We start from the raw sequence: 27,694 nt of genomic DNA, 5'->3' as shown, positions 1-27,694 counted from the left end.
CATATAGTGTCTGCGAGACATCTCGCAGACACTCAACTAGATTTTGCAATGGCTGAAGCCATTGCTTGAGTGTCTGCATTCTTGCTGAAAGTGTACATGTGTGTAAGTACAAATTTGTTGAAGTGTGAAGTTGTTTGAAGTTGTTTAATTGTGTTAAAGGTATTTTTTGTGTTAAAAGTTTTTTTGTGTTAAAAGTACTTTTTGTGTTAAAAGTATTTTTGTGTTAAAAGTATTTTTTGTGTTAAAAGTATTTTTTGTGTTAAAAGTATTTTTTGTGTTAAAAGTACTTTTTCTGTTAAAAGTATTTTTTGTGTTAAAAGTGTTTTTTGTGTTAAAAGTATTTTTTGTGTTAAAAGTATTTTTTGTGTTAAAAGTACTTTTTGTGTTAAAAGTATTTTTTGTGTTAAAAGTATTTTTTGTGTTAAAAGTACTTTTTGTGTTAAAAGTACTTTTTGTGTTAAAAGTACTTTTTGTGTTAAAAGTATTTTTTGTGTTAAAAGTACTTTTTGTGTTAAAAGTACTTTTTGTGTTAAAAGTACTTTTTGTGTTAAAAGTACTTTTTGTGTTAAAAGTATTTTTTGTGTTAAAAGTATTTTTTGTGTTAAAAGTATTTTTTGTGTTAAAAGTATTTTTTGTGTTAAAAGTGCTTTTTTTGTAAAAGTACTTTTTTGTGTAAAAGTAATTTTTTGTGTAAAAGTACTTTTTGTGAAAAAGTATTTTTTGTGTTAAAAGTATTTTTTGTGTTAAAAGTATTTTTGGTGTAAAAGTATTTTTTTTATGTAAAAGTACTTTTTTTGTAAAAGTACTACATGTGTGTACAAGTACTACATGTGTTTAAATACTAATGTGTTGAATTCTGAATGTGTTGAAAGTGTTTGGAAGTGTGTAAGGGTTAATATTTGTTGAAAACATGAATTGTGTTCAATGCCACATTTATTACAATGGGTTAAAGTACTTTTGTAAATACTGTAAAAAGTACAAGTAGTACAAATGTCAAAAGTAATAGCACACGTAAGACTGTGAAAGCGATCGTAATGAGGTATCACTTGTTGAAATCGGTGAAAGCGTTAAGGAGTTGAAACGCGCCAAAGGTTTTGGACTGGAAAGGGTTAAAATAGTATACTTTTACAAATACTGCAAAAAGTGCAAGTAGTACAAATGTCAAAAGTAATAGCAATAATGACACAGTGAACACGATCATAATGATGTATCACTTGTTGAGATCGATGAAAGCGTTAAGGAGTTGAAACGCACCGAAGGTCAGGAAAAAACTGGAAAATATAATAACTAGATTTTGCAATGGCTGAAGCCATTGCTTGAGTGTCTGCATTCTTGCTGAAAGTGTACATGTGTGTAAGTACAAATTTGTTGAAGTGTGAAGTTGTTGAAGTTGTTTAATTGTGTGAAATTGCCGAATTTGTGTAAAAGTACTTTTTTGTGTAAAAGTACTTTTTTGTTTAAAAGTACTTTTTGTGTAAAAGTACTTTTTGTGTTAAAAGTTTTTTTGTGTTAAAAGTATTTTTTGTGTTAAAAGTACTTTTTGTGTTAAAAGTATTTTTTGTGTTAAAAGTATTTTTTGTGTTAAAAGTACTTTTTGTGTTAAAAGTATTTTTGGTGTAAAAGTATTTTTGTTATGTAAAAGTATTTTTTTTATGTAAAAGTACTTTTTTGTGTAAAAGTACTGCATGTGTTTAAAAGTACTACATGTGTGTACAAGTACTATATGTGTTTAAATACTAATGTGTTGAATTCTGAATGTGTTGAAAGTGTTTGGAAGTGTGGAAGGGTTAATATTTGTTGAAAACATGAATTGTGTTCAAATGCCACATTTATTACAATGGGTTAAAGTACTTTTGTAAATACTGTAAAAAGTACAAGTAGTACAAATGTCAAAAGTAATAGTGTCCACTAGATGGGGGCATAAGAAAACAAATGCACTGATGGGAGCAGAGGCGCCACAGGGACAGGGACTTGGGTGTGTTCGAAACATGTGCTCTGCCTGCGACATTTAAAGTGTCCACTAGATGGCGGCATAAGAAAAGAAATGCACTGATGGGAGCAGAGGTGCCACAGGGACCGGTGAAATCGTTAAGGAGTTGAAACGCGCCAAAGGTTTTGGACGTGAAAGGGTTTTAAAATAGTATACTTTTACAAATACTGCAAAAAGTGCAAGTAAAAAAATTGTGACATCACTCACAATACAAGAACATATAGTGCCTGCGTGACATCACGCAGACACTCAACAAGGGTTCCATTCTGATGAAGGCCCCCGAAAAAACTTCCCAGTCACTCCTGACACAAATCCTCGGAAAGAACTGACCTCAATATCCATTAACTCACCACACCCCCGCGGCGTTCTACATGTATTTTCCAGTTGTGAGTTTATATACAAAAGCAGACAGCCAATATGGAGGATAAAGTCTTATGTTAAACACAAATAAATCATGTCTTAAGCCTCTTCAAATTAAAACTGGCACATTTACCAAAATGTTGATGCACTGTCCCGGTTCAAATAAACGAATAAATAAATAAATAAAATTGACCCATTACATTAGACAATCGGAAACAAATTGTGGTGTCTCAATTGATGGGACAGAAGATTAAATTGGCTGCTATGCAGATGATTTAACCCAACTGGGAAATTTCAATAGTAAATCTATCTCAAGATCTGTATGGCAAGGCAAGAAACCTCGAATTCAATTTAAAAACTTTTTTTTTTAAAGAAAAAGGAGGTTTACCTTGTCTGCAAAAATACTCACTAATGGTTTAATCAGAATAGCTCAATGTAAACATGTTGAGATGAATGTAGTGCCGGGGGTACCTTTCTGCCAGATGGCAGTCATTTGGAGGCAGTTAAGAATCCCTGGGTTCTGTTGTTGTTCTGTTGTTCCATGTCTACATTTGTTCTCTCAACATGGAAGGAGCTGTTCTCTCATCTGTTCTCTCAACATGGAAGGAGCTGATCAAAACATACTAACTAAACCAAGATGTTAAAATCTTAAACTGGTTGGCTTATGACGAAGGTTTTGTACCAAATAAAATCAAGGTATAAAAATGTTTCACTAGATAGTAGATAAGATCATCACATGAAGGGTTTGTCCGCACTCTCCTGGCGGCAGGAAAGAAGGCCAATACAAAATAATGTGATGATTCAATCAAGGATGGCACCACTATAACTAAAATAAGGAATATGGAGAAGATTACATCTGGACTGAACTTGAAATTGGAATAATCTTAATCATTATTTTTAATTTTCGAATTTGTGGGCCATAGTTTAACTTAGTTTAATGTCTTGTCATGATTTTATTTTATCTGTGATTTTCTCTCTGGTCTTGTTCCGTTTATGTGTTAATTGTACGGTGTTTTTTTGTCATGTGTAGATCATATACATCTAACATAGATAAACTAAAAGATATTTTATACATGGTCTTGTAGTCTATCTATGCCAGATGTTTGTGAGGTACATTTCAGGTACTGTACATCTAATTTCACTGAGGATTTGTCAGGAGCACAGCACTTTGCAGAACCTACACTTCATACATATATTCACTTTCTCTTGGTTTTGAGTTTCTTGATCATTTGGCAACTTGGTATTTTGAAAATATTCCGGAAGTTGTTGTGTGAAGTATCTCGTGAGCGCACACTGATACGGTCGGTACGGCAGATGCCGCAGTCACACGGAGCCAGCAGGACACAGGACCGGGCACAGCGCAGATGCAGTGAAACATGGGCTCTGTGCCATGGCTCGATCTAGCTGTACAAGCGTGGACGGTGAGAAGTCCCGCGCCACCGGGGACTGCAGCGACCTCCAGGAGCTGTCGCTGGAGGCGGTGCTGAAATCTTACGAGCAGCCCATCAACGAGGAGCAAGCATGGGCCGTGTGCTTTCAGTGCTGCAGCGGGCTGCGGCCGCCACACCCGCCCTGCCCGGTCATCCTGTCCTCCATCCTGCTGCACCGGGACGGCACCGTGACGCTGCGGCAACAGACCCAGCTCTGCGGTAGGCTACGGGTTTAATCAGAAAGCGCCAATCCTGCGCTTCATCAAATGTGAAGAGCAACACAACAACTCTCAAAACAAATGCATCAAACATGAGTGTTGTGGTGCTGACAGAGCATCCAGTGGGGGGAAATCTAGTCTGCTTTTGTTTGTAGAAATGTAATATTGAATGTTTACAGCAAAAATACATTTTAAACCGGCAACACGAAGGTAAAATTTGGAGTGGCCACAGGTGGGATTGACCTCCCTCTTTGGTGCTGCTTGTGTGAAAAGAGTTTATCTCCTGTTTAAATGCTATTGAATACATTTACACGTTAGAATAGGTGTCCACTGCACAGCTCAAACTACACTTTAGAACCGCTAAAGATGATGGTCATTTTACACGCCGTTCAATGGAATTAATTTATGATTGGTCTTATGGAGGGCTAGTTATTAAGATCTTTAGAAAACATGATTTGTTGACTAATTGTTTACTTTGGAGGTGTATTTAAGTGTTAGGGTTAAGCCTTGCTAAAAGGTCCCTTTTTGGCCAATGATTCATTATTTTGTCCTGTTTTTTTTTTGTGCTCATTTTTCTCTCAGTGGTGCGGCACCTGAGAGCAGCCTTCTGTCCTGAATATCTGTTCTTTGGATCCGTGCTCGGTTACAGTCTTTGTCTGAACTTGTCAGACAGGTCTGTGTTGCCTGTTGGGAGGGAATAGTAGAGTGTTGTTGTGGCCAGGTTTCTCCTGCTGACCTCTCTTTAGTTCCTGTGCTGATGGAGGACGATTGGCTCTCTTGGGAGCCATCAGTGACATCTGAGCTCAGACTGTCCTCAGCACTTAACTTAGTCCTGGAGCCAGCCCTCTCCATATTTTGTTTTCCTGTCCTGGTGCCCTCGTGCAGGACAAAAACACATCCTGTCCTCTTGGTGTCCTCGTGCAGGACATAAACACCTCCTGTCCTCCTGGTGCCCTCGTGCAGGACATAAACACCTCCTGTCCTCCTGGTGCCCTCGTGCAGGACATAAACACCTCCTGGGACATAAACACCTCCTGTCATCCTGGTGCTCTCGTGCAGGACATAAACACCTCCTGTCTTCCTGGTGCACTCGTGCAGGACATAATCGTGCAGGACATAAACGCCTCCTGTCCTCCTGGTGCTCTCGTGCAGGACAAAAACACCTCCTGTCCTCCTGGTGCTCTCGTGCAGGACATAAACACCTCCTGTCCTCCTGGGGCTCTCGTTTAGGATATAAACACCTCCTGTCCTCCTGGTGCTCTCGTGCAGGACACAAACACCTCCTGTCCACCTTGTGCTCTCGTGCAGGACATAAACACCTCCTGTCCTCCTGGTGCCCTCGTGCAGGACATAAACACCTCCTGGGACATAAACACCTCCTGTCCTCCTGGTGCTCTCGTGCAGGACATAAACACCTCCTGTCCACTTGGTGCCCTCGTGCAGGACATCAACACCTCCTGTCCTCCTGGTGCCCTCGTGCAGGACATCAACACCTCCTGTCCTCCTGGTGCCCTTGTGCAGGACATAAACACCTCCTGTCCACTTGGTGCCCTCGTGCAGGACATCAACACCTCCTGTCCTCCTGGTGCCCTCGTGCAGGACATAAACACCTCCTGGGACATAAACACCTGTCATCCTGGTGCTCTCGTGCAGGACATAATCGTGCAGGACATAAACGCCTCCTGTCCTCCTAGTGCTCTCGTGCAGGACATAAACACCTCCTGTCCTCCTGGTGCTCTCGTGCAGGACATAAACACCTCCTGTCCACCTGGTGCCCTCGTGCAGGACATAAACACCTCCGCGCTAAAACATCCTGCGTCATCACCCGTTTGTGTTTTCTGTGGTCGTTCATGTTGGTACAAACAACAATCAGAGAACCTTAAAGAGGTTTACTTTATTTCCCGGATCAACACTGTGATAAGCTGTGTGTAATTTCAGGTAATATGAAGTTCAGTCGCCTCAGACAGTTGCATGTTTGGCTCAAATCATGTGATGCCAAGCAAATTCCATATGTGGACAATTTTGGGGCTTTTTTCAAAGGACTTCCTCCAAATATGTATGGAGCTCGTCTTCTCTCTTTTAACATGGACCTCACTCATGCATCTAAGATAAGATATTCCTTTATTGTCCCACATGGGGAAATTTCATTGGTGCAACGCAGGTAGATACAGAGGTAGATACAGAAGAACAGATCACTTATAGGAAGTCTGAAAAACACTTTCAGTAGAAGATCTCCTATAAATAAATAAAAACTCCCATAGACAAATAAATAAATAAATACATAAATACCATTGCATGTGATCACGACAGTAATGGCAAATGAATATGTGTCACGACAGCACATAGATTGCACATGAATTTCACAGGAATTGCACATGAATTGCACATGAATTCCAACAGCAATTGCACATATGACAGAATTGCACATCAGTATTAGGTTAGGTCAGTATTGCGAGTGTTCAGTACTAACAGTTTTTGTTATAAAGTCTGACAGCAGCAGGAAGGAAAGACCTACGGAACCTTTCCTTCACACAGCGAGGGTGGATCAGTCTCTCACTGAAGCTGCTCTCCAGAGCGGAGAGAGTGTCCTGCAGGGGGTGACACTCATGGTCCAGCATAGATGTGAATCCAGCCAGGACCCTCCTGTCCCCCACCTCCTGCACCGAGTCCAGAGCACAGCCCAGGACGGAGCTGGACTTCTTGATGACTCTGTCCAGCCTCTTCCTCTCCCTCTCTGTGATGCTGCTGCTCCAGCAGACCACACCTACAGGAGCTGATGCCACCACAGAGTCATAGAAGGTCTTCAGGAGTGGCCCTGTCACTCCAAAAGACCTGAGTCTCCTCAGGAGGTAGAGCCGACTCTGGCTCTTCCTGTACAGTCTGTGTTATGAGTCCAGTCCAGGTTGTGGTTCAGATGAACACCCAGGTACTTGTATGAGTCCATTCTCTCAATGTCCCGTCCCTGGATGTTCACTGGTGAGGGGGCAGTGGGGTGGCGTCTGCGGAAATCCACCACCATCTCCTTGGTCTTCCCCGCGTTGATGAGGAGGTGGTTCCGCTGACACCAGTCCACAAAGTCCTGCGCCAGTCCTCTGTACTCCGCGTCATCGTCGTCCGTGATGAGTCCGATGATGGCAGAGTCGTCAGAGAACTTCTGCAGGACACAGCTGTCCGTGTCATGTCTGAAGTCTGCAGTGTAAAGGGTGAAGAGAAAGGGCGCGAGGACAGTGCCCTGGGGTGCCCCCACACTGCAGGTCCGAGTGTCAGACACACAGTTCCGGGCTCTCACAAACTGGGGTCGGTCTGTGAGGTAGTCAAGGATCCACTCTGCCAGGTCATACTCCACACCACCCTCAGGAGCAGCGGCTGGATGGTGTTGAAGGCGCTGGAAAGATTGTTGTCCTCAAATACTCATGGACCTCTTCAGATACAGTCAGGATTACAATGAGAACATTAGTGTCTGGGCCTCAACCTGCCCAACGCTCTATTGCACCTATGCAAATGGGAAAGGTGTTAGGGGACAACTGTGTAGTGGATAATAAATGGAACAAAACTGAGTCAAAACAGACAGAAAAAACTACAAATCATGAGCATATCAAATATTCTATCTGTTCTAAACACTGACTTGATCATATCAACATCTAAATCAAAAAAAGTTCTTTGAATTATTCACATGAATGTGCAAAGTCTTCAATCAAAAATGTACTTTATTAGAGTGTGGGCAAAACAAGCAAATCTGGATATATTCATATTCTCTGAAACATGTTTAACCTCCAGGATCTCAGACGCTGACGTTTCTTTGGACAATTATAATATATTCCGTTGTGACAGACGCAGTAGAAGAGATGGAGTAGCAATATTTAAAAAATCTTGTTTTACTGCAACTGTAAATTCCAAAGTCTCCAAGTCAAAGAGTTTTGAATACTTGACTCTAGAGGTGGTTTGTGTGTTGTTCACTCCTAATAATGAGTCATAGTTTAGTGAACAATTGAGCTAGTGCTCAAGCCTTTTATTCACAAGTTGTCATGTCGCATGTTACAGAGGAAATGTCTCTTATTCTGTGTGTCTTATATAGCCACTCGGACAACATGACTTATTAGCGACATCCAGTGGTGGCATGTAATACAGTTACACATATCAAGACATCCCCCTTTCTTTAGGGTCCATGACATCAACAGAGAAAGTGATATCGCCCCCTGGTGGAGCATACACATTTAAGAGTGAAAACTTTACCATTAATATCCCCCTTAACCAGTACATATCTGCCCTCTTTATCCTTACATTCAAAACTCAGTTTGAAATCAATATTGCAACTCCCCTTCTTTTTGCCCTTGTATGATGAATAATAGGCTTTTTTCATAACAGAATCTTGTTAGTTTTTGATGTTCAGTGTCATTCAAATGTGTTTCTTGTAAATATTCAATGTCTATTCTTTATTTTCGTTCGTTTGATTGGGTTCAGTGCCATTCACATTGAAGGAGGCTACTTTTAACACTTCTGATGCCGTTGGGTTGATTGTATTGATCAAACCGTTGATAACTCTTGAATATTAATAATAATTAATATTAATCTCTTTGATCAAAAACAACCAACGTGCACAAAAACCAAAGGGAAACAAAACCACTGAAAAGGTAAAAAAGAAAACAAAAGGGTTCATGCTGGAAACTGGCATTGAACCCAAACCCTGATCTAAAAAAAGCTTGTAAAGGGGAGCGAAGTCCAATCCTAATGAATGCCCCCCCCCAAAAAAAAAACTCCCCAGTCACTCCTGACACCAATTCTCTGTCCATTAACTCGCATACCCCACGCTGGTGGCTCAATCTCTCATTTTGTTTAGTTCTCTGTATTTTGCATCTTCCTTTTGAGCGCCTCTGCTTCGCCTGGTATTCTGAGTATGTGTTTTTTACCTTCTAAAGTCACCTTCTAGAGTTGCGGGAAAACAGAACCCATGTCTCAGTTTTCTCTTCAGTTCCTCACAGGTGTGCTGGAACTTTCTACATTGTTGACGAACCTTGTATGGAATATCTGGAGCAAAGAAGACCTGCTTGCCTTTGTACTGGAGGTCTCCTTTAACCCTTACAGTCTCAAAGACACATTCTTTCACACGATTGTTAAGAAACCTCATAATCAGGCCTCATGGTGTCACATTCACGTGCATATAACTGATGTAAATAGAGTGTTTATTTTACCATTATTATTAGTATTATTTTTGTCTTACGCTAGCTGTTTCTATTTTATTTTATCTTTTATCTTTATTTTTCCCCTCCATTCCTTATTAAGAGTGTTTTTTAAACTTCCTATAAGTTATCTGTCCTTTTCCTCTGTATGTACCTGCGTTGCAACAACAAAATTTCCCCATGTGTGGACAATAGAGGAATATCTTATCTTATCTTATGGTTTATCAACTGCTGGTCTTTGTTTTCACGAGCTATGTGCTTTTTCAATTATGATGGGAGGTACTTCAACTCCCTCCGAGACCCCCACAAATCTTATGTTGGGTCTATGTAATCTGGACTCCCAATCCAGGATCTGATTTTTCATATTATTGTTCTCCGCGGGGCCCGGCCGGGCACAGCCTGAACGTGTGATGTGGGGCCTTCCTACCGTGGACCCACCACCTGTAGGAGGATCCATAGGGGGCTGGTGCAGAGAGATCTGAGCGGCAGTCGCCGGCAGAGGCCTCAACGATCATATCTCCGGACACCGAAACTAGCTCTGGAGCCTGAGCTTGTGCAGAAGGTTGAGCTGTACCGACTAGATATAGTTGGCCTCACCAAAGAGAGGATTGGACGCTCCACTTCTCTGGTGTTACCCACGGGGAGAGGCGGCGGGCTGGTGTGGGCTTGCTTATAGCCCCACAGCTCAGCAGTCAAATGTTGAGTTCACCCCATTAAACGAGATGGTCTCGTCCCTACGCTTTTGGGTTGGGTACAGGGCTCTCACTGTTATCTGCCTACGGGTCAAACTGGAGTGCAGAGTACCCGGCCTTCTTGGTGTCCCTTGGAGGGGTACTAGATAGTGCACCGACCGGGGACTCCGTTGTTCTACTGGGGGACTTCAACGCCGTAACAATGACAAGGCAATGACAATGACACCTGGAGAGAGGTGATCAGGAAGAACAGTTTCCCCGATCTGAACCCAGGCGGTGTTCAGTTATTGGACGTCTGTGCTCATTATTGTCTGTAATGAACACCATGTTCAAGCACAAGGGTGTCCATCAGTGACAGCTTGTGCTGTCGCAGAGGCCATGGAGGAGGACCATCGGTTTGCCCTAATGAAATTCTGGCAAACTGTCCGGCGCTTCAGGAGGGAGAATCCGACAGATAGTCAAACCTCGGATTCAGGAGGAGTAGAGTGGTTGTCGTCATGTCGTGGAACACAGGATCAGCTCTATACTCTCCATAGGGTGCTTGATGGTTCATGGGAGTTTGCACAGTCCACATGTGCTTTGTGGATCTAGAGAAGGCTTTTGACCGTGTCCCTCACGATGTCCTTTTGGGGGGTGCTACAGGAGTATGGGGTCCGCGGCCCCTTGCTCAGGGCTGTCCTGTCTGTTGCCAGCAGTAAGTCAGACCTGTTCCCAGTGCATGTTGGACTCCGCCAGGGTGCCCTTTGTCACCGGTTCAGTCAATTTTTTTATGGACTGAGTTGGAGGAAGGTTCTGGGGAGAGGAAAGTCTGGGAGTCCCTGCTTAGATTGTGACCCGGCCTCGGATAAGTGGAAGAAGATTGATGGATGTTCTCTGACTCCAGCTTTGTCACCCTGGCCTACAGTGCCTCCATCACGGCCCTTACTGTCTGCAGATCATCCGTAATGTCGGACACACGCTGCTCGACTTCGTCCATGCGTGCTTCGGTTACTTCTCCTTCTTTCAGCTCAGCGGTTACTGCAGCAGATATGGCCGGGGCTATGGCAGTTATCATTTCTCTCTGAGACACAATATTATGCTGCATTTTGCGTCATCTTTTGGATATCATGAGCAATATCTGATCATTTGTTATTTGTCTTTATTGAAAATAAGGAAGTAATCTATTCTGGAGTAGATTGTATGTGGATTAGAGAGGGTTTTTACTGTATGTATGTATGAACCAAGTTGGTGCAGCAGACTGATGCCCTGGTGTTTGTGCGCATCAGTAGACAAACATTAAAACCAGTAAACATCCAATGAGGGAAAAAGAAAATTAAGGAAAATATAAACCAAAGCAAACAATTTAGTCATATTTGTTTATTTTCAAATTAAGTTTTTTTTCTTTGTGAATGTCAAATATAATGTCGGTCTAGTCCTTGATTGTCGGTGCATTGTCTTTTTGTGAGGGCCTTTTTCGCTGCTGCCACCAGGACTATGTTCCAGAGGTAACTGTGTCCATGGAATTACATAGTTCTGAAATCCAGTGGGATTGTGTCTGTAAGCACTTTTTTTTCAGTTCAATATTTCTGAGCAACAGGGCAGTCCCTAATAATGGTTTTCCGGGACTTCTGGTTATGGCGCAGACAGACTAGATCCACTGATACCCTGCTGCAGATATGTGCCTTTCAAATCCTCTTTTCACCCACAAAGCAAGGAGCGAAACGCTGTAAGAGATGAATAAACTCTGAAAAAGCAAGGGAGGTGATGCTTTGGGAACTAAACGTATAAATCTGAAGGACTATAACCCTGGATGGAAAATCGATGTCCACACAAGCTAATGACGCTAATGCCGCGCAGTCCAGTCTCCAGTGGGGTCCCCTGGAATCCGCAGAGGACGGACGAGAGAGAGGACAAAACTTCAACAGGCATTCCTTGTGTTGCGGGAAGAAAAAAATTAATAAAAAGCAAGGATTTGGAGTCCAGGTCCTTCAGGAACAATCTCAGACTTGTGGGGCTCTCAAAGGGCAAAGGAGGAGACAATATAGATGTCTGCATCCAGAAGATAATTCTGGTGCTTATATTCGGTGCTGGAGTTGCAATCCCTTCCATCATAATAGAAAGAGCACATCATCTGGGCCAATGAAAGCAAGAAGCAGCTAAACTCTTGCACGCCAGTTCTTTCACTTAAAAAGATGATGGTCATTTTCATCATAGGTACACCTTAAATATGAGAGACAAAATAAGAAAATCCACAAAATTGCATGTTTAAAAAAATATATATATATTTGCAAATTATGGTGGAAAATACATGTTTGGTCAATATAAAACGTTGATCTCAATACATTGTTGTTTACCCTTTGTTGGCAATGATAGTGATTAAACGTTCTCCACAAGGTTTCTACACACTGTTGCTGGTCATTTGGCCCATTCCGCCATGTAGATCTCATCTAGAGCAGTGATGTTTTGGGGCTGTCGCTGGGACTTTCAACTCTAAAAAAAAATGTATATGGGGTTATGGGTTTGGTCACTGGCCACTCCAGGATCTTGAAATGCTTCTTACGAAGCCACTCCTTTGTGGCCCGGGTGTTGTGTTTGGGATCATTATCATGCTGAAATACCCAGCCACGTTTAATCTTCAATGCCCCTTGCTGATGGAAGGAGGTTATCACTTTTTTTCACAAAATTTCACAATACATGGCCCCATTAATTATTTCCTTTAAAGTTTACATGAATCAGTCGTCATGGTCCCTTTGCAAAAAAAAGGCCCTAAAGCGGGATGTTTCCAGCCCCGCCCCATGCTACACAGGAGGGACGGTGTTCTTGTGAGTTTTTAGTTGAGTTTTTACCAAAAAGCTATTTTTTTTATTTCATATGACCATTTGACATTCTCCCTCTTTTAGATCATCCAAATGCTCTCTAGCAGACTTCAGACAGGCCTGGACATGTACTGGCTAAAGCAGGGGTACACGTCTGTCACTGCAGTTTACTCCCTGGCGGCGTAGTGTCTTGTTTGATGGTAGCCTTTGTTTCTTTTGTCCCAGCTCTCTGCAAGTCATTCATTAAGTTCACATGTGGTTCTGTTTGTGATCATTTTGACCCCACAGTTTGAGATCATGCATGGAGCCCCAGATTGAGGGAGATCTTGTATGTCATCCATTTTCTAATAATTACTCCCACAATTGATTTCTTCACAATAAGCTGCTTTCCTATTGCAGATTCAGTCTTCTAAACCTGGTACAGGTCTACAGTTTTGTTTCTGGTGTCCTTGGATAGCTCTTTGGTCTTGGCCATAGTCAATTTTGAATGGTCTTTTATACTGATGACAAGTTCGAACGGGTGCCAATAATACAAGTAACAGAGGAGCGGCTTAAAGAGGAAGTTACAGGTCTGTGAGAGCCAGAAATCTTGCTTGTTTGTAGGTGACCAAATACTTATTTTACTGAGGAATTTACCAATTAATTAATTAATTAATTAATAATCCTACAATATGATTTTCTGGAGTCTTTGTGCACAATTGGCGGCTGCCGAAATATTTTTTGCGCCACTACAAACAAACTATTTGGAAAAGGAAATACTTCCAAGAATACACATAATGCAAGATAGAATGTGCTTTTTGAAATCGTATTTCATAATTTAATTAAAATTGCTGTAATTTGAATCTTTCAGTTTTACCTCAGTGGCTCAGGATTTAAACTTAAGCTACTCCTTTGTGTTAAAATGTATTCAACATTGGTTTCATATTACATATAGTATGAAGAGATTCTGTGTTCTGACTCCTGACTGTTGTGTGATTGTGTTTATAGATCATGAAGGACCTAGCAGCTCCACAGCATCCGAGCGCCAGGTAAGGCCACCATGCCAAAGTCCTATTCATTTTTATTGTTTAATTTTATTTTTCAACTTTATGAACATAGAACAGAGATTAAAAAAAAAAACAAGATAAGAGAGAATTACAGGCTTAAATCAAAATGCATCCTACATATATATATCCTACATATATATACAATACTTTACCCCATACTTTGCCCACAGTCAAATTTGTCCATTTTCAGATTGAGTCCGAATGTGATGTTTCCCATTTGTCAAATGTTCATTATTATGTCTTTTGTTTTTTGTGAGTGACTTTTTTTGCTGCAGCCAGGAGGATTACCCGGAGATAACTGCCAACTGTGTCCATGGCACGAGTCCTGAGGCCCAAATACATAGTCCTGATATCCATTTGGATGATGATGTTATGAATTGCCTGTAAGACTTTGTTTGATCTCAGTCCTAAACTTGTGAACAACAGGACAATCCCAAAACACATGATAGTGGTTTGCCTCCTGCTGCCACATCCTCTCCAACAGTCTGCATTTCCCTGTGAGTAATGGGCACTTTGACATGGGCTTATGAAGAAACCAGACACACTTATCCAACAGAATTCCCTCCAAACATGTGATCCTATGGTTCTCCAGTGAGATCTACTGATACTTTCCCACTCTTCATCCTCCAGAACAAAGTGACCCTCTCTTTCCCATTGACCCTTAATGTAATCAGTAGAGTGACTGCTCAGATTGTTGATACATTTGTATAATTTAGATATTAATCCCCTTGAAAGATCCGATTTATATGCATTAATGTATATTTCAGTCAAAGGGCTATGATGGTCATTATGTCATCATGCCTTTAAATTTCTTGTCATAAAGCATTTGTTTATGAAATATTTTAAGAGTCTTTTAATAAAAGCTTTATTTAAAGGTTGAATGGACGATTTTTTTGACCCAAATCTGAGTCATTTCCTCGTGGCGTGGACTGCCAATTCGTCCTGCCACGTATCAATCATAAAACCTACCGCTCACCTGCAGCCGCGTTCTGGCTCGTCCCCACGAGCAGCACGTTTCCGCGTGTCTAAGCGCATTGATCTATCATAATATAGTTCCCTCAGTGTACGGGACAAAATGAAGACGGAGAAAGACAGTTCAAGCTGACTCAGAAGAGACGGAAATCTACGGGAGACGAGAGATCTGTCGCGCTAATAAAGAAACACACTCGTGTGTTGTATCAGTCCGCACGGGGGAGTGCGCGTGCGCACTTCCGCCTGAGTTCTCAAATCGCCGGAAAAATTGTCCATTGCGTCTTTAATGTGGCTCTCAGGGTCCTCCATATGTTTGGCTTTTTTCTCTTGCTTCTCTAATGTAAAGCCCTGTGGTCTCTGTTACATGTAAACATAACCTGGAGTGCAGCAGGTAATTTAAATACGGCTGAAGCAGATGTTGTTGTTCTCAGCTGGTGCAGACTCTGGGTGTGGCCATCTATAAAGCACTTGACTGGAGTCTGGACGCCAGTGAGGAGCGAGAGCTGAGTCCACAGCTGGAGCGGCTCATCGAGGCCATGGCAGGGGGTGAGGCGGTCAGTGGTGGGGGCAGTGGCACTTCTGACGAGGGCTATAGCGGCCCAGAGGAGGAGGAGCTGGAGGAGTCGAGGTCCCGTCCCATCTGCTCCCTCGATCAGGTGATGGCAATGTGTGCACACCGCCTGGCTGAGCCTGGCCTGGCTGCAGAGCACTACCAGGCTGTATGCAGAGCCCTATTCGTGGAGACACTGGAGCTACAGATCTTCCTCCTGAAGATCCACAATGCCAAAGAGGTCTGAATTAACATTTACACTGTACCTCATATGGACCAGAAGGCATACCATAAAACCATTCACTACCAGTACAAATCCAAGCACATACTTTCACTGATGGGTTGTAGCCTATGTAAAATATTTGATGTTATTCTTTGTCACATGAGCCTGTGCTGCTGCTGTGTTGTAGATGCTGAAGAAGATGAGCAAAGAGGACTGTGTGGAGGACGGGTCCACTGCAGAGCTGGGCACACTGCAGAACCACGACTGGGTGAGAACAATGTTAAACTCGCCACTCTTGAGTATGATGTTTTACAAAAAAACTATGTATATTACACTTTTTCATGTTGATTTATTTCCAATTTTAGTTTTGGTTCTCATCTGGAAAGATAATGAATTATGTCAGGGTGACATTTCACAAGGACGGTTGAACAAACAAATCAAAGAGTTTAAGAGTTAACTCTCCCTTAAGATGGACAGCCAAACTTTGAAAGTGGGGAACGAATCCGCCTGTAACAGGCTTTGCAGCGTCGGCGTCGGGCGACCTCTCCTTACAATGTCTAACTTTTCTTGAAAAGTTTGTCTTGAGAAAGCCGTTATAATTATATCCTCGACCAAATCGATATCCTCCTCCGAATTCCTCCTCCCGCCATTGCGGGTTGAAAAAACAGCTTAGTAGTACTCAGATTAATCTGTCGGTCAAATTCAGTCTCCTCTTCTGCGGTTCTGCATAGACCCGCCCATAGGACCTGCCTCTCAATATTGGTGATCCAATCAAAAGACGTGCACGTGATACACCTGCTAGATGGCTCATGTGTAACAGCCAGCAGACGTACAATAACCAACTCTAAAGCTGATTGGTTGACACATAATTTCCATTTCCATTCACTTTAAGCTACAAGCACCAGCACTGTTGAGTCTGAAGGGCTGAGGGCAGATTTTAGATCCCTGGCAACACATGATGGCTGAATATGATTGGATAAAAGATCTAACATAAAGACCAGCCTGGGGCTGGAAGCAGTGCAACCAAGAGGGAAGCCATAAAAAGAAGAGTATAACTCTTGCTCTGGGGAAAAATGTCATAAATATTTATGGGAAAATATATATATTTTTAAATTATATTCTGATTATGATCAGGCTAGCAGAGGGTGCTACCACTGCTGGGATGTTTCTAAAGCAGTGGGATGTTTCTAAAGCAGTTTTGACTTAAAGTCTTTACCAAACAAAGATAAGAGGGGATCAAAAATATGATCCTAGAATTTTTATATATATATATATATATATATATATATATATATATATATATATATATAATATATATATAATATATATATAATATATATAAAGAACAATACATCTCCGAATAGTGATGGGTTCATCTCAGAGTGGTACAAAGCCATCCAAGAAACACGTATCACTTTGCTTTCAAGAACGTTTAATTGGGTATTTATAAAAACTTGTATACCTCAGAGTTGGAAAGAAGCCATCAAATCCCTGACACCAAAAGAAGGGAAGGGCCGATTGGGCCTCATTTATATGACTCAATTATATCCAAAATAATGGAACAAATACTCCCAAATTGATCAAACAGGATTTATTAACAGACAAAAATCACAAGACAACATAAGACGATCTCTACGCATAATGAATCATATACAAAAACTACAAGACTAAGCTGTGTTCATTAGTTTGGATGTGGAGAAAGCTCTTGAGTCTGTTAGGGATCTTCTCAAAATGGGTTGAAGCTGAAAAGACGTAATTTTTTTCGTCTCTCTCTGGACGCCCTCCCCCCCAAAAGACTTTGTCTGGCTTCACATAAAATGTTAACGCGTTGATAAAACGATAGTAGCTTGATAGACCCTGCTCACCTTTAGTTCCTGAACATCCTTTGGTATGTTTATTAGTAGAAGTTATGAATTCTCCAAATAATGTCACCTGTCACGCATGTTTGTTTACTCAATCCACATGGTACAGGGCGCGCCATGGCCAGCGCCGGGAGCGGGGCGGGTGCTCCCTCGCATGGAGCGGCAGTAGCTCAGTGGTAGAGTGCTTGTCTTCTGATCCAAAGAAGACAAGCATCTCCATCTCCCCGCTCGGTCAGAGTGGTCAGATCCACTGGCCTGCAGGTTGGCGGTACGATCGCAGCTGCCTCATGTGAATACTGCCGTTGTGTCCTTGGGCAAGACACTTAACCCAACTCGCCCCCCAGTGTCTGCGTATATCTGGGGTGTGAATGTGTGTGTGAATGGGTGACTGGTTCCTTGATGTAAAGCGCTTTGAGTACCTTGACGGTAGAAAAGCGCTATATAAATGTGACCATTTATAAATGTGACCATTTACGGGCCACTGCGCGCCGTGCGCACGGGCCGCGCACGAGCCGCGCACGGGCCGCAGTGCGCGCTGCAGTGCGCCGTGCTCCCCCGTACGCACTCCCCGTGCGAGGGAGCACTCGCCGCCTAATGTTGGCCTAATGCTCGTTGCTGAGAGTTTTTTAGCATTTCAAAACAATGCCAACTGCCACAACGATGTATTGAAGAGACGAAAAATATTAAGTCATTTCAGCGTCAACCCATTTTGAGATGATCCCTTAGCTGGCCTCATTTATTTAGGAGGATGTAAAGACAGGGGCCCTTGGGGCATTTTTATAAGGAGATGGGATGATGGTACATTGTTAAGTCCCTATGAACATCTGTTTTTCACTGTCTCCCTTCGAGGCAACTGCTGTTGTGGTTTTGGGCGTTGCAAAAATACATTTGATTGAATTTAAGGTTCTTAAGAAATTTCAAACAACTTCAGTCAAGGGATGCATACCTAAACCCACATTCAGGTTCAGGTCCAGATTCGAATCCAGAGGTTTAGGTTCAGATCCGGACCTAATGAGTCCGGGCCTAAACCCATGCCATATTTGCATAATGTTATAACAGCATAACACAAGCTACTTGGCCAAATTAAGTTGAAGACACTTGAACAAGGACGACTATCAAACACAGGGCTTAACTGCAGAGTGAAATAAACTCAACTTGTCTGGTTTATTCACAGTTTTTAACAGAAATTACAACTTACAAATCACAAGCTACTAGCTAGCTGCTAAACTTCATAGCTTAACTAACAGTTAACGCACATTCATATGTTTTACTTGAGGAACAACTTCTGAACAAGAGCATGTTGAGTGTTGTTGACAGAGTCAGTCTGGGTCAAGGGTCAAAGCAGCTGTTTCATCTGATACTATGTTTTGCCTTTAGACACATTTCCACTCTTTAATGTTACAGATCCATTGGCATCAAAAGTCAGGTAAAAACCTTCAAACAGACAATACACCAGTGTAAATAATTAAGTAACAGTGTGAAATGACATTGTTACAAAAACTAGCATAAAAGTAAACTAGAATCACTATAAAGCAATCAACTTAGCAGTATCAAAAATAGAATATGAAAATATTTTACACAACAAATCAAAATAATACATCGTATTAGCAGCATTAAACACCAGACCATATTTAACAACTGTAGAATACAAATACAAAATAAAAACAATATACAAAAATACAAAATATAAACTCCAATTAATGAATGCAGCAATTAAGCAATATTACTTTGAATTTACTTAATGCTAAATACATCACACCACAACATAACACTTAAGCTATTTCATTCATATTTACACAAAGACCCGGACAAGAACCCACGCTGACCCTGCCCCTTTAACACGCGGCCACGCCCGCAGCACATTAACAATCACAACATCGCACGTCGCGGCCACGGCTTAAAACTGTTCAGATAAAGCCAGCGATTTTACCGGCTGTCACTTCAATGTTCACATGTGGATACACGGTTCCGCGCAGCTCGACACGTACGAGGCGCTCCTGTCTCTCGCATCTTTTAACTAATTTCGCCGGCTTCAACTTCGGGGAAGACGCGTGCCGTGCGTTACTAATTAGGGTCCGTGTGCGCCATTGACAGTGACGCATGGCAGTGTTTACGTGTTTTCCAGCGCGAATTTCGCGATCTATGGAAGGTTTAAGATGCTTTAGATTCTAGAATGAAAAGGATATAGTACATGAGTGCTAGGTTTTGTATGAGTCCAGAACCGAATCACCAGGGTTTCGTTTTTTTTTTGGACCTGAACCGAAACGTTTTTACAAGTCTGGTCCGGTCCGTCGTACCGGTAGGCATCCCTACTTCTGTCCCCCACCTCCTGCACCGAGTCCAGAGCGCAGCCCAGGACGGAGCTGGACTTCTTGATGACTTCGTCCAGCTTCTTCCTCTCCCTCTCTGTGATGCTGCTGCTCCAGCAGGCCACACCGTACAGGAGGGCTGATGCCACCACAGAGTTGTTGAAGGTCTTCAGGAGTGGCCCTGTCACTCCAAAAGACCTAAGTCTCCTCAGGAGGTAGAGCCGACTCTGGCTCTTCCTGTACAGTGCCACTCGCTCAATGTCCCTTCTCTGGATGTTCACTGGTGAGGGGGCAGTGGAGTGGTGTCTGCGGAAGTCCACCACCATCTCCTTTGTCTTTCCCTCGTTGATGAGGAGGTGGTTCCGCTGACACCAGTCCACAAAGTCCTGCGCCAGTCCCCTGTACTCCGCATCATAGACGTCCGTGATGAGTCCGATGATGGCAGAGTCGTCAGAGAACTTCTGCAGGACACAGTCCATGTCGTATCTGAAGTCTGCAGTGTAGAGGGTGAAGAGAAAGGGCGCGAGGACAGTGCCCTGGGGCGCCCCCACACTTCAGGGTGTGTCAGGGAGTGTCAGACACACAGTTTCGAGCTCTCACAAACTGGGGTCGGTCTGTGAGGTAGTCCAGGATCCACTCTGCCAGGTCGTACTCTACACCAGCTGTCTCCAGCTTGCCCCTCAGGAGCAGCGGCTGGATGGTGTTGAAGGCGCTGGAGAGATCAAAGAACAGGATCCTCACAGAGTTGCCAGGCTTTTCGAGGTGAGAGAGAGAGCGGTGCAGCAGGGAGATGATGGTGTCCTCCATTCCGATGCCAGGCCGGTATGCAAACTGCAGCGGGTCCATGGCTGAGCTCACGGTGGAGCGGAGGTGGTCCAGGACCAGTCGCTCCAGTGTCTTCATCAGATGGGACGTGAGAGCCACCGGCCTGAAGCTGTTGAGGTCTTTGGTGTGGTGTCTTGGGCACAGGTACCAGACTGGAGGTCTTCCAGACCTGTGGTACCACCCTCAGCTTCAGACTCATGTTGAAGATATGCTCCATAACTCCACACAGTTCATCTGCGCAGGACTTAAGGAGCCGATGGGCCGGAGCAGAGGTGTGAAGAGGAACGGATGCAGGCCATTGTCCAGCTGTGGAAGAGGGAGCATGCAGCTGTGCAGGGGGAGGGGTGGGCGATTGATCAAATCTCAGGAAGTGAGAATTTAGCTCATTCACCCACTGTAGGTCCCCCTCCGTCTGGGCAGGGGGGATTTTGAAGACCGATGGTTTTCAGGCTCCTCCACACTCCCTGAATGTTCTTCTGCTGCAGCTGCTCCTCCATCCTCCTGACCGCTGACCCTGGAGAGAGTGATGATACAGGGCTGTGTATCCTGTTTGCTTTTTATCTGGAACCACTGGCCCAATATTGTTCATGGTGTTACAATTGATGGGATGGAACATAAAATTGCCTGCTATGCAGATGCTGTTCTATTATATTTGACCAAACTAGACATTTCTATTCCCAAAGTGATTCCTTCAGAAAAATGGGCCTGCATCAAAACTAAACCTTTTGCCCTTTAGACAGACCTACCCATTTACATAGCAAACAGATTCACTGAGATAGTTGAGTGTGGTCCTACGTAAAGATCTATCTTCAATTTTGGAGAAAAAATTATACCCCTCTTTTTACTACTTTAAAAAAAAGATCTTTAAAAATGGAATCTTATCCCATACTTAAGTCAACGATTGAAACCATAAAAAATCATGTTTAGCCTTCATTTCTTTACCTGTTCCAGACTCTCCCGACGCTTCCATCCCCAACCGACTGATGAGTTTTGTATGGCAAGGCAAAAAGCTCAATAGAATATTATTGAGATTTATGTGGTGCTGGGGTTGAGTCATTTGGACGGGCTGGAGAACCCTTGGGTGAAGTCTGTGCTTAGAACATGGAAAGAACTAATCAATAAACAAAACTTAAACAAAATGTTTAAATCTTAAACTGGAGGACTTCTAACCAGGGTTTTGCACCTAATAGCACAGATTGACAAACCAACAAAGGTTTTTCACCAGATTGTAAAAGAAAATCACATGGAAAACTTTGACATGTTAAAAGAATCCTTTGGCTTTGAAAAACAGGACTTATATATAAACAGATATTATTTACAAATAAGAAGTGACTATAACCACAAAATTAAAGTTACAACCACCATAACCCTGAATTATTTATTAACACTTATAAATCGTAGCTCTCAACAGGAATAATATCAAACATTTATAAATGCAGTGATGATTCAGGCAGCCACTCTACTAGTTATATTTAAAATAAATAGGAAAGATAGGGTAATTTTCATTTGCCTGACGAAGAATGAGAAAATATATGTACTTCTCAGTGGAGAACCACAAAGAAAATGTATCTATTTTTTTCATAATACCTTGTCAAAATGCCCCATTATTCACAGGGAAATGCTGATTGTTGGAGAAGCTGTGGCATCCAGGAGGCAAACCACTCCCATGTGTTTTGGTGCTGTCCTGTCGTTCGGGGTTATTGGACTGAAATTAATAATGCACTGCAGACTGTTCTAAAATTAAGTGGGATGTCAATGTCAGAAACAATGTACTTGGACCTCAAAATTCCTGCCATGGATGACACAGACCACACCAATGATCCAAGGACTGCACTGACATTATGGCAGAAATGTAAAAAATGACATTCGGCCTAAATTTGGAATTGGACAATGTCTCTAGACTTTGGACTAAATGGGACCTTTAATTTAATTATATATTTAAAGGTGCCATAACATGCTTTTTTCACGTTTCGTAGTCTATCCTAAGTGCATAATTGATCATAATAATGGTTGTGCAACACCCTTAACATAATAGTTAAGAAATATCACCCAGACCTTGGACCCCCTCACCAACCCGGAAATGCAAACGGCTTGGTTTGATATTCGCCCCCACTCTTGCGAAGAGCGATCTGGCTCCCCCGCCCAACCCGTGACGTAGTCTCAGAGCGCGTGTGTGCCCCGCCCACCCGTGACGTAGTGTGTGCCCCACAGCTGTCTGCTCCGCGCTGCGCCGCTCCGCACGAATGAGAAACGATAGAACTTCAGATCAACACTACTTTGAGACAAAATAAATCTGGTGTTTATTCTACAGCGTGCGCAGAACAGATATATCTATAGATCTATCTATATATATATATATATATATATATATATATATATATATATATATATATATAATATATATATATATATATATATATGGTCTTATGTCCATAGCGCTCTTATTTCCTGGTTTTTCGTTTATCGGCTTGAACTTCTCTCCGTTTATTTTCCCGGTTGCTGCATCAACTGCCACATAAACCTTCACCATTGTGATAATAGTAAGAGTGTGATATCATTAGTGAAGTTTTGGGCCTCTTTGAACCGTGTTTCCTCGTAAATCGAAGCAGAAAAACTCCGGAATGGGCTTGTAGGGAGACAGCAGCGCGGAGCCGGGGGGAAGAGGGTGACGCGTGCTTGCCCTTATGACGCGGTCTTGCCCCACCGCCCGTCAGTTTGGAGATTCGAGGAAAGGAGATAGTCTGTAATATAGCTAAAAACTGCGGGAATCAATCAAAAAAACACTCTGGGTACATATATGAAGTACAAATAGCAATGTAAAAAGGTTAAAAGCTCTGAAAAGTCGATTTTGCATGTTATGGGACCTTTTAAAAGAGAAAACAAGAAGTATTGTTCTCAGATGAACTTGTGAACTCATAATAAAACTAGGGCTGGGCAAGTTAACGCGTTATTATTGCGTTAACTCATCACTTATTTAACGCGATCAATTATTTTAACGCGCGTTAACTCAGGTCGGATTTCCCTGGTCCGCACCAGTTCTAAAGCCATTAGAAAGACAAACGCACCGGATGCGCAACGCGCCGGACTCATGTCCGTAGACAGTGTTGTACCTGAACGCGTTCATTGACCGAAAGTTCATGAACGCGTTCATAATTTTGGTGAACGTGAACTGAACGAACTGTATTACTGCTGACGAACGATAAAATGAACGCGTTCATTCTGGTGTCTGTGAACAGCACCTTTGTTCTTTTTATTTTTGTTCAATAAAGTGTCAGATTTCTAGAGACTTCCAGGCGAAAAACACTGTTAAGTTGCCCAAAAAGAGCCTGTGTCTGGCAAGTGTGAGAGCTCCAGAGTTGTAGAGGCGATAGATTTGATAGATTAGAGACAGAGATTTCGCGTGTCGCACTGCACTGCACATGTGCATCAAAACAAAAAGCAGCATGGACGCGACCGCAACGTGAAGTCAACAGAACAGCAGGAGTCGCCCTTCTACGACCAGTTACGTGAGTTTTATGATAAGGTCGGTGAGGATGGGAGCAATCTAACATTTCTGTGCAAACTTTGCCCATCAAGTTTTCCCTCATGTTTTTGAGAATATACTGTGGGGCTGAAAGCTGCTACTGCTGCTTGTGTGGACTGGACAGCAACACATGGGAGAAGTCTGTCCCTTCAATGTGAATGTAAATCCTGGTTGTGTAAGGATTAAAAAATGGATATGAAGATGAAATCTGACACATTTTCAGCAATAAACTAATAAAAATAATTGCTGCCTGTGGTTGTATTTGGGCTGTGGAAATAATTTAGAACAATTATTGCATAATATTGAAAAAAAAAAAGAACTGAACTAGTTCATTTTAAAATGTATGAACTATGAACTGAACTAGTTAATGTGGAATTGTTTAAGTTAAAATGCACACAATGTATTTATTTTTATTTAACTGGTTAAGTGTTTGTTTGCACAACTAATGTTATGGCGCTTTAGTGTCAAGTTCTAAGAATGTACAAACTGTACTGAAGTGTTTTCTGGTTTAGGGACATTTGGTACTAGACTGGTTCTGCTGCTCCTAAAATGTGTTTTGAGTGTCTAATGTTTAATGAGATTACAATGTTTCTGACGTTACCTCTGAAGTGGCCTGTTCATCTTTAATGAATGTGGCTCAGGATTTTGTGTCAAGTGAATACTTAATATTTTATTTAACTGCTACTGAATAAAAATGCTGATACACTTCTTTTGAATTCATTTTGAATTTTGCACGTAAAAATGCGATTATTCGTGATTAATCAGGGAAATAATGCGATTGATCGCGATTACAAATTTTAATTGTTGCCCAGCCCTAAATAAAACAGATTATTTCCATGAGAAAGACCACAGGCAGACACATCTGCACTGCAGATAAGTGTTCTATATTAAATATGTAAATATTTTATTTCTAATGGCCTGCCTACACAGTCTAGTTAGGAGTAAGCCTGCCCTTATGTTTGAGTGTGGGTAGATTTTTCGATTGGCTGATGATAGGCTAAACATTTATTTACATTTATTTATTTTACACTTTCCATTTGTATACGCTTTGCTTTTATTATTGCTCTGTGCTTTACCACATTTGATCTGGTGGCATGGCTCTGCTTTGGAGCATCTGACTCCAGCTACTGCGAGCCCTGGAAATTGATCCACTTTGTGAAACAGAAAACTCTAAGATAAGCATTCAGGGTTATTCAACTCGTTCATAAAACTTGCTTTGTTCAATGGGCCCCAGATCCACAGTAAAGTTGTAAATAAATCTAAAATGGCCCTCTGATTCCATTACTCTCTACCATAATCCAACAATTGCGCCTCTTCAGCCTCCTGTAGTTAAAGATCAATACTGTGTAAATTTAAGTCTGGTCTGAGTGGAAGTGAGGAAATATATTGATTAGACAGCGCCCCTGAGTTTGAATCCGGTGAGTTTGACAATTTGCTAGGTGTCATTCCCCAGTCTCTTTCCCATTTCAGGCTATTGAATAAAAAAACTAAATCCTTAAAACAATATACACTGTTAGTAGAGCTAAGCGTATTTCCTTTTCATCCACTTCACACACACAGTTAATACATTTGTAGGGTAACATACTAGTACAAGTACTGTAAGGTTATGAATGTCCACCCACTTGTGATGGAGGGAGGGCATTCAAGGTTGATATTGATTAAAGAATTGTTCAAGAATTCAAACATGACAAACTGCATAAGTGTGGGTAAGTCTAAATCATACTTTTAAGAGAAGAATGGGGCACCAGCCGGATAATCGGCGATTTTAACAGCTCTATAATCAGATATCTAAATTAATTAATTCATTAGAAATTAATTTGCTCGTTGAGCTAAAGGTTTGAGAACGTAACCGTGACATTGACCCCTTTTCTGGAAATGAAGGAACACCAAATGTGGGTTATGAAGATTTAATGACCAAAGAATTAAGAATAATAATGAATTAGGAATATGCAAATGAGTTGATAACAGATGTAAAACACTAGACATGATGGTTCTAGATCTATCTAGGTGTGTGCAAGAGTTAACTCTAAGATGAAATTCAGCCTGTGAAGTGCATTCATACGAACGGAACCAGAAGCTGTGATCCTGAGACGGGCCTGCGTGGGGTCCAGGGGCCTGCGTGGGGTCCAAGGGCTCAGTCCACATGCTGGACAGAGCAGGGCTGCTCTGGAGCTCGGCTCTGACGTTGTCTGGCCAAAGAAGGACTGGGTCAGGTTCTGCGATCTGCGTTCTTCTTGGCTCTGAGGCGTTCCAAACGAAAAGGCCGTCGTGCTGCTCCATCGATGTGGCTGGTCTAAAAGGCTGTGGACTTGAAAAAGTTGCAAAAGGCCTGCTCCCAAGGCCTCATGGACCTTGCTGGTGGGGCCCTGGATGGAGGGTTGGGACTCGAAAGAAACTCGCTCTGGAGCTCGGATGGTACTGGCCTGTAACTCCCTGCTCTTTCCTTTTTCTTCCCCGCGGGGGTTTTGGCGCCGTGGCTTCAGCCAATCAGCATGCACGCTGGAGTCAGAGCTGATAAGGGGACGAGTTCTGGCTTTAGCCACAAGAGTTACACAAAAAGGTAAAATTGTCCACAAAACAAGTTATGAAACAGTTAAAATTATATCGATATCACAACCGCGTAGTCTTTAAGCGTTTTAGCGTTTGTCTTGGAGTGATTGTTACTCTGTAATCCAAAAGGAGTCATTTGATGAAAAGTTATTTTCCAAGTTCAGAGCGTCTCTGTTGTCGCTATCACGTCCTCTTTCTTTTGAGGGCCGTAAAACTCCACACGGACAGCTGATAACACCTTTACCGCATTCCTGTCACCATGGCAACAGGGGGAGGACATCTGCATATCCTACACATTTGTACATTTAGTTTCAAGAGTAAATGGCTGCATGTGTGATGTGGTTGAACAGTTGTACCATTATGTGTGGTCCCACAGGCTCGGCTGTGGGTGCAACTCATGAAGGAGCTGAGGCAGGGTGTGAAGTTGAAGCAGGTGCAGGAGTCTGCCTTCCCCCTGCTGCACTCAGAGTTCAGCCTGACGCCCTTCGAGATGCTCATGCAGGACATCCGCACACGCAAGTTCCAGCTGCGCAGAGTCATGGTGAGGCCCAGGCTGACACTGAGACTCAGAATGCAGACTCAGAATGCAGACTCAGAATGCAGACTCTGAGGCCCTCTGCGCCTGCCCTCTGCGTCTGCCTTCCCCTCTCTGTGTCTGTACACAGATATTCCACACGATCTTCAATCAATCAATCAATCAATCAATCAAATTTATTTATAGAGCACAATTCGTACAAAGCGCAATTCAAAGTGCTTTACAATGTTAAGTAGGGCTGCAGCTATCGATTATTTTAGTAATCGATTAATATATCGATTTTTTTCTTCAATTAATCGATGAATCAGTTAATTTTTTTGTACAATCCGTAAACCATTTAAAAGTATATTAAATAGTTTTTTAAATAAACGTTATAGTTCATTGTAATAAACAAATAACAAATTAAAACCCATCGGCGCGGCTAAACAATACAGTCTTTAGCTTGGATTTAAACACAGCCGGGGTGGGGGCCTGTCTCACAACTTTGGGAAGGCTATTCCATTCTTTGCCCCATAGAACTGGAACGCAGATTCTCCGTGTCTGGTCTTGGCTCTGGGTACCAGCAGGAGGCCGGCCCCTGAGGTCCTCAGAGTCCGAGATGGTTCATATGGCACCAACATGTCTGAGATGTACTTTG

At 42.4% G+C, this 27,694-nt stretch overlaps 1 protein-coding gene and 1 long non-coding RNA gene across 2 annotated transcripts in view; one reads left to right on the top strand and one right to left on the bottom strand.

Annotated features, from left to right (window-relative positions):
* LOC140349469 (uncharacterized) overlaps positions 1-27,694 on the bottom strand; it is a 254,457-nt gene that overhangs the window by 215,465 nt on the left and 11,298 nt on the right. The window lies entirely within an intron of this gene.
* Positions 3,696-27,694, top strand: part of spire2 (spire-type actin nucleation factor 2) — a 75,965-nt gene continuing 51,966 nt past the window's right edge. Inside the window, exons 1-5 of the mRNA XM_072435806.1 lie at positions 3,696-3,999; positions 13,650-13,690; positions 15,112-15,471; positions 15,641-15,721; positions 26,899-27,063. Coding sequence (XP_072291907.1) covers positions 3,741-3,999; positions 13,650-13,690; positions 15,112-15,471; positions 15,641-15,721; positions 26,899-27,063 — 906 coding nt within the window. The 5' untranslated portion in view covers positions 3,696-3,740. The remainder of the gene's footprint in view (positions 4,000-13,649; positions 13,691-15,111; positions 15,472-15,640; positions 15,722-26,898; positions 27,064-27,694) is intronic.

The sequence above is a fragment of the Eucyclogobius newberryi genome, unplaced genomic scaffold, assembly GCF_026437365.1.
Source record: "Eucyclogobius newberryi isolate DKJ021-1_F unplaced genomic scaffold, fEucNew1.0.hap1 SCAF_7, whole genome shotgun sequence".
NCBI classification, from domain to species: Eukaryota; Metazoa; Chordata; class Actinopteri; order Gobiiformes; family Gobiidae; genus Eucyclogobius; species Eucyclogobius newberryi.
Note: the sequence above shows the minus strand (reverse complement) of the source record. Positions and strands in the feature narration are given on the sequence as shown.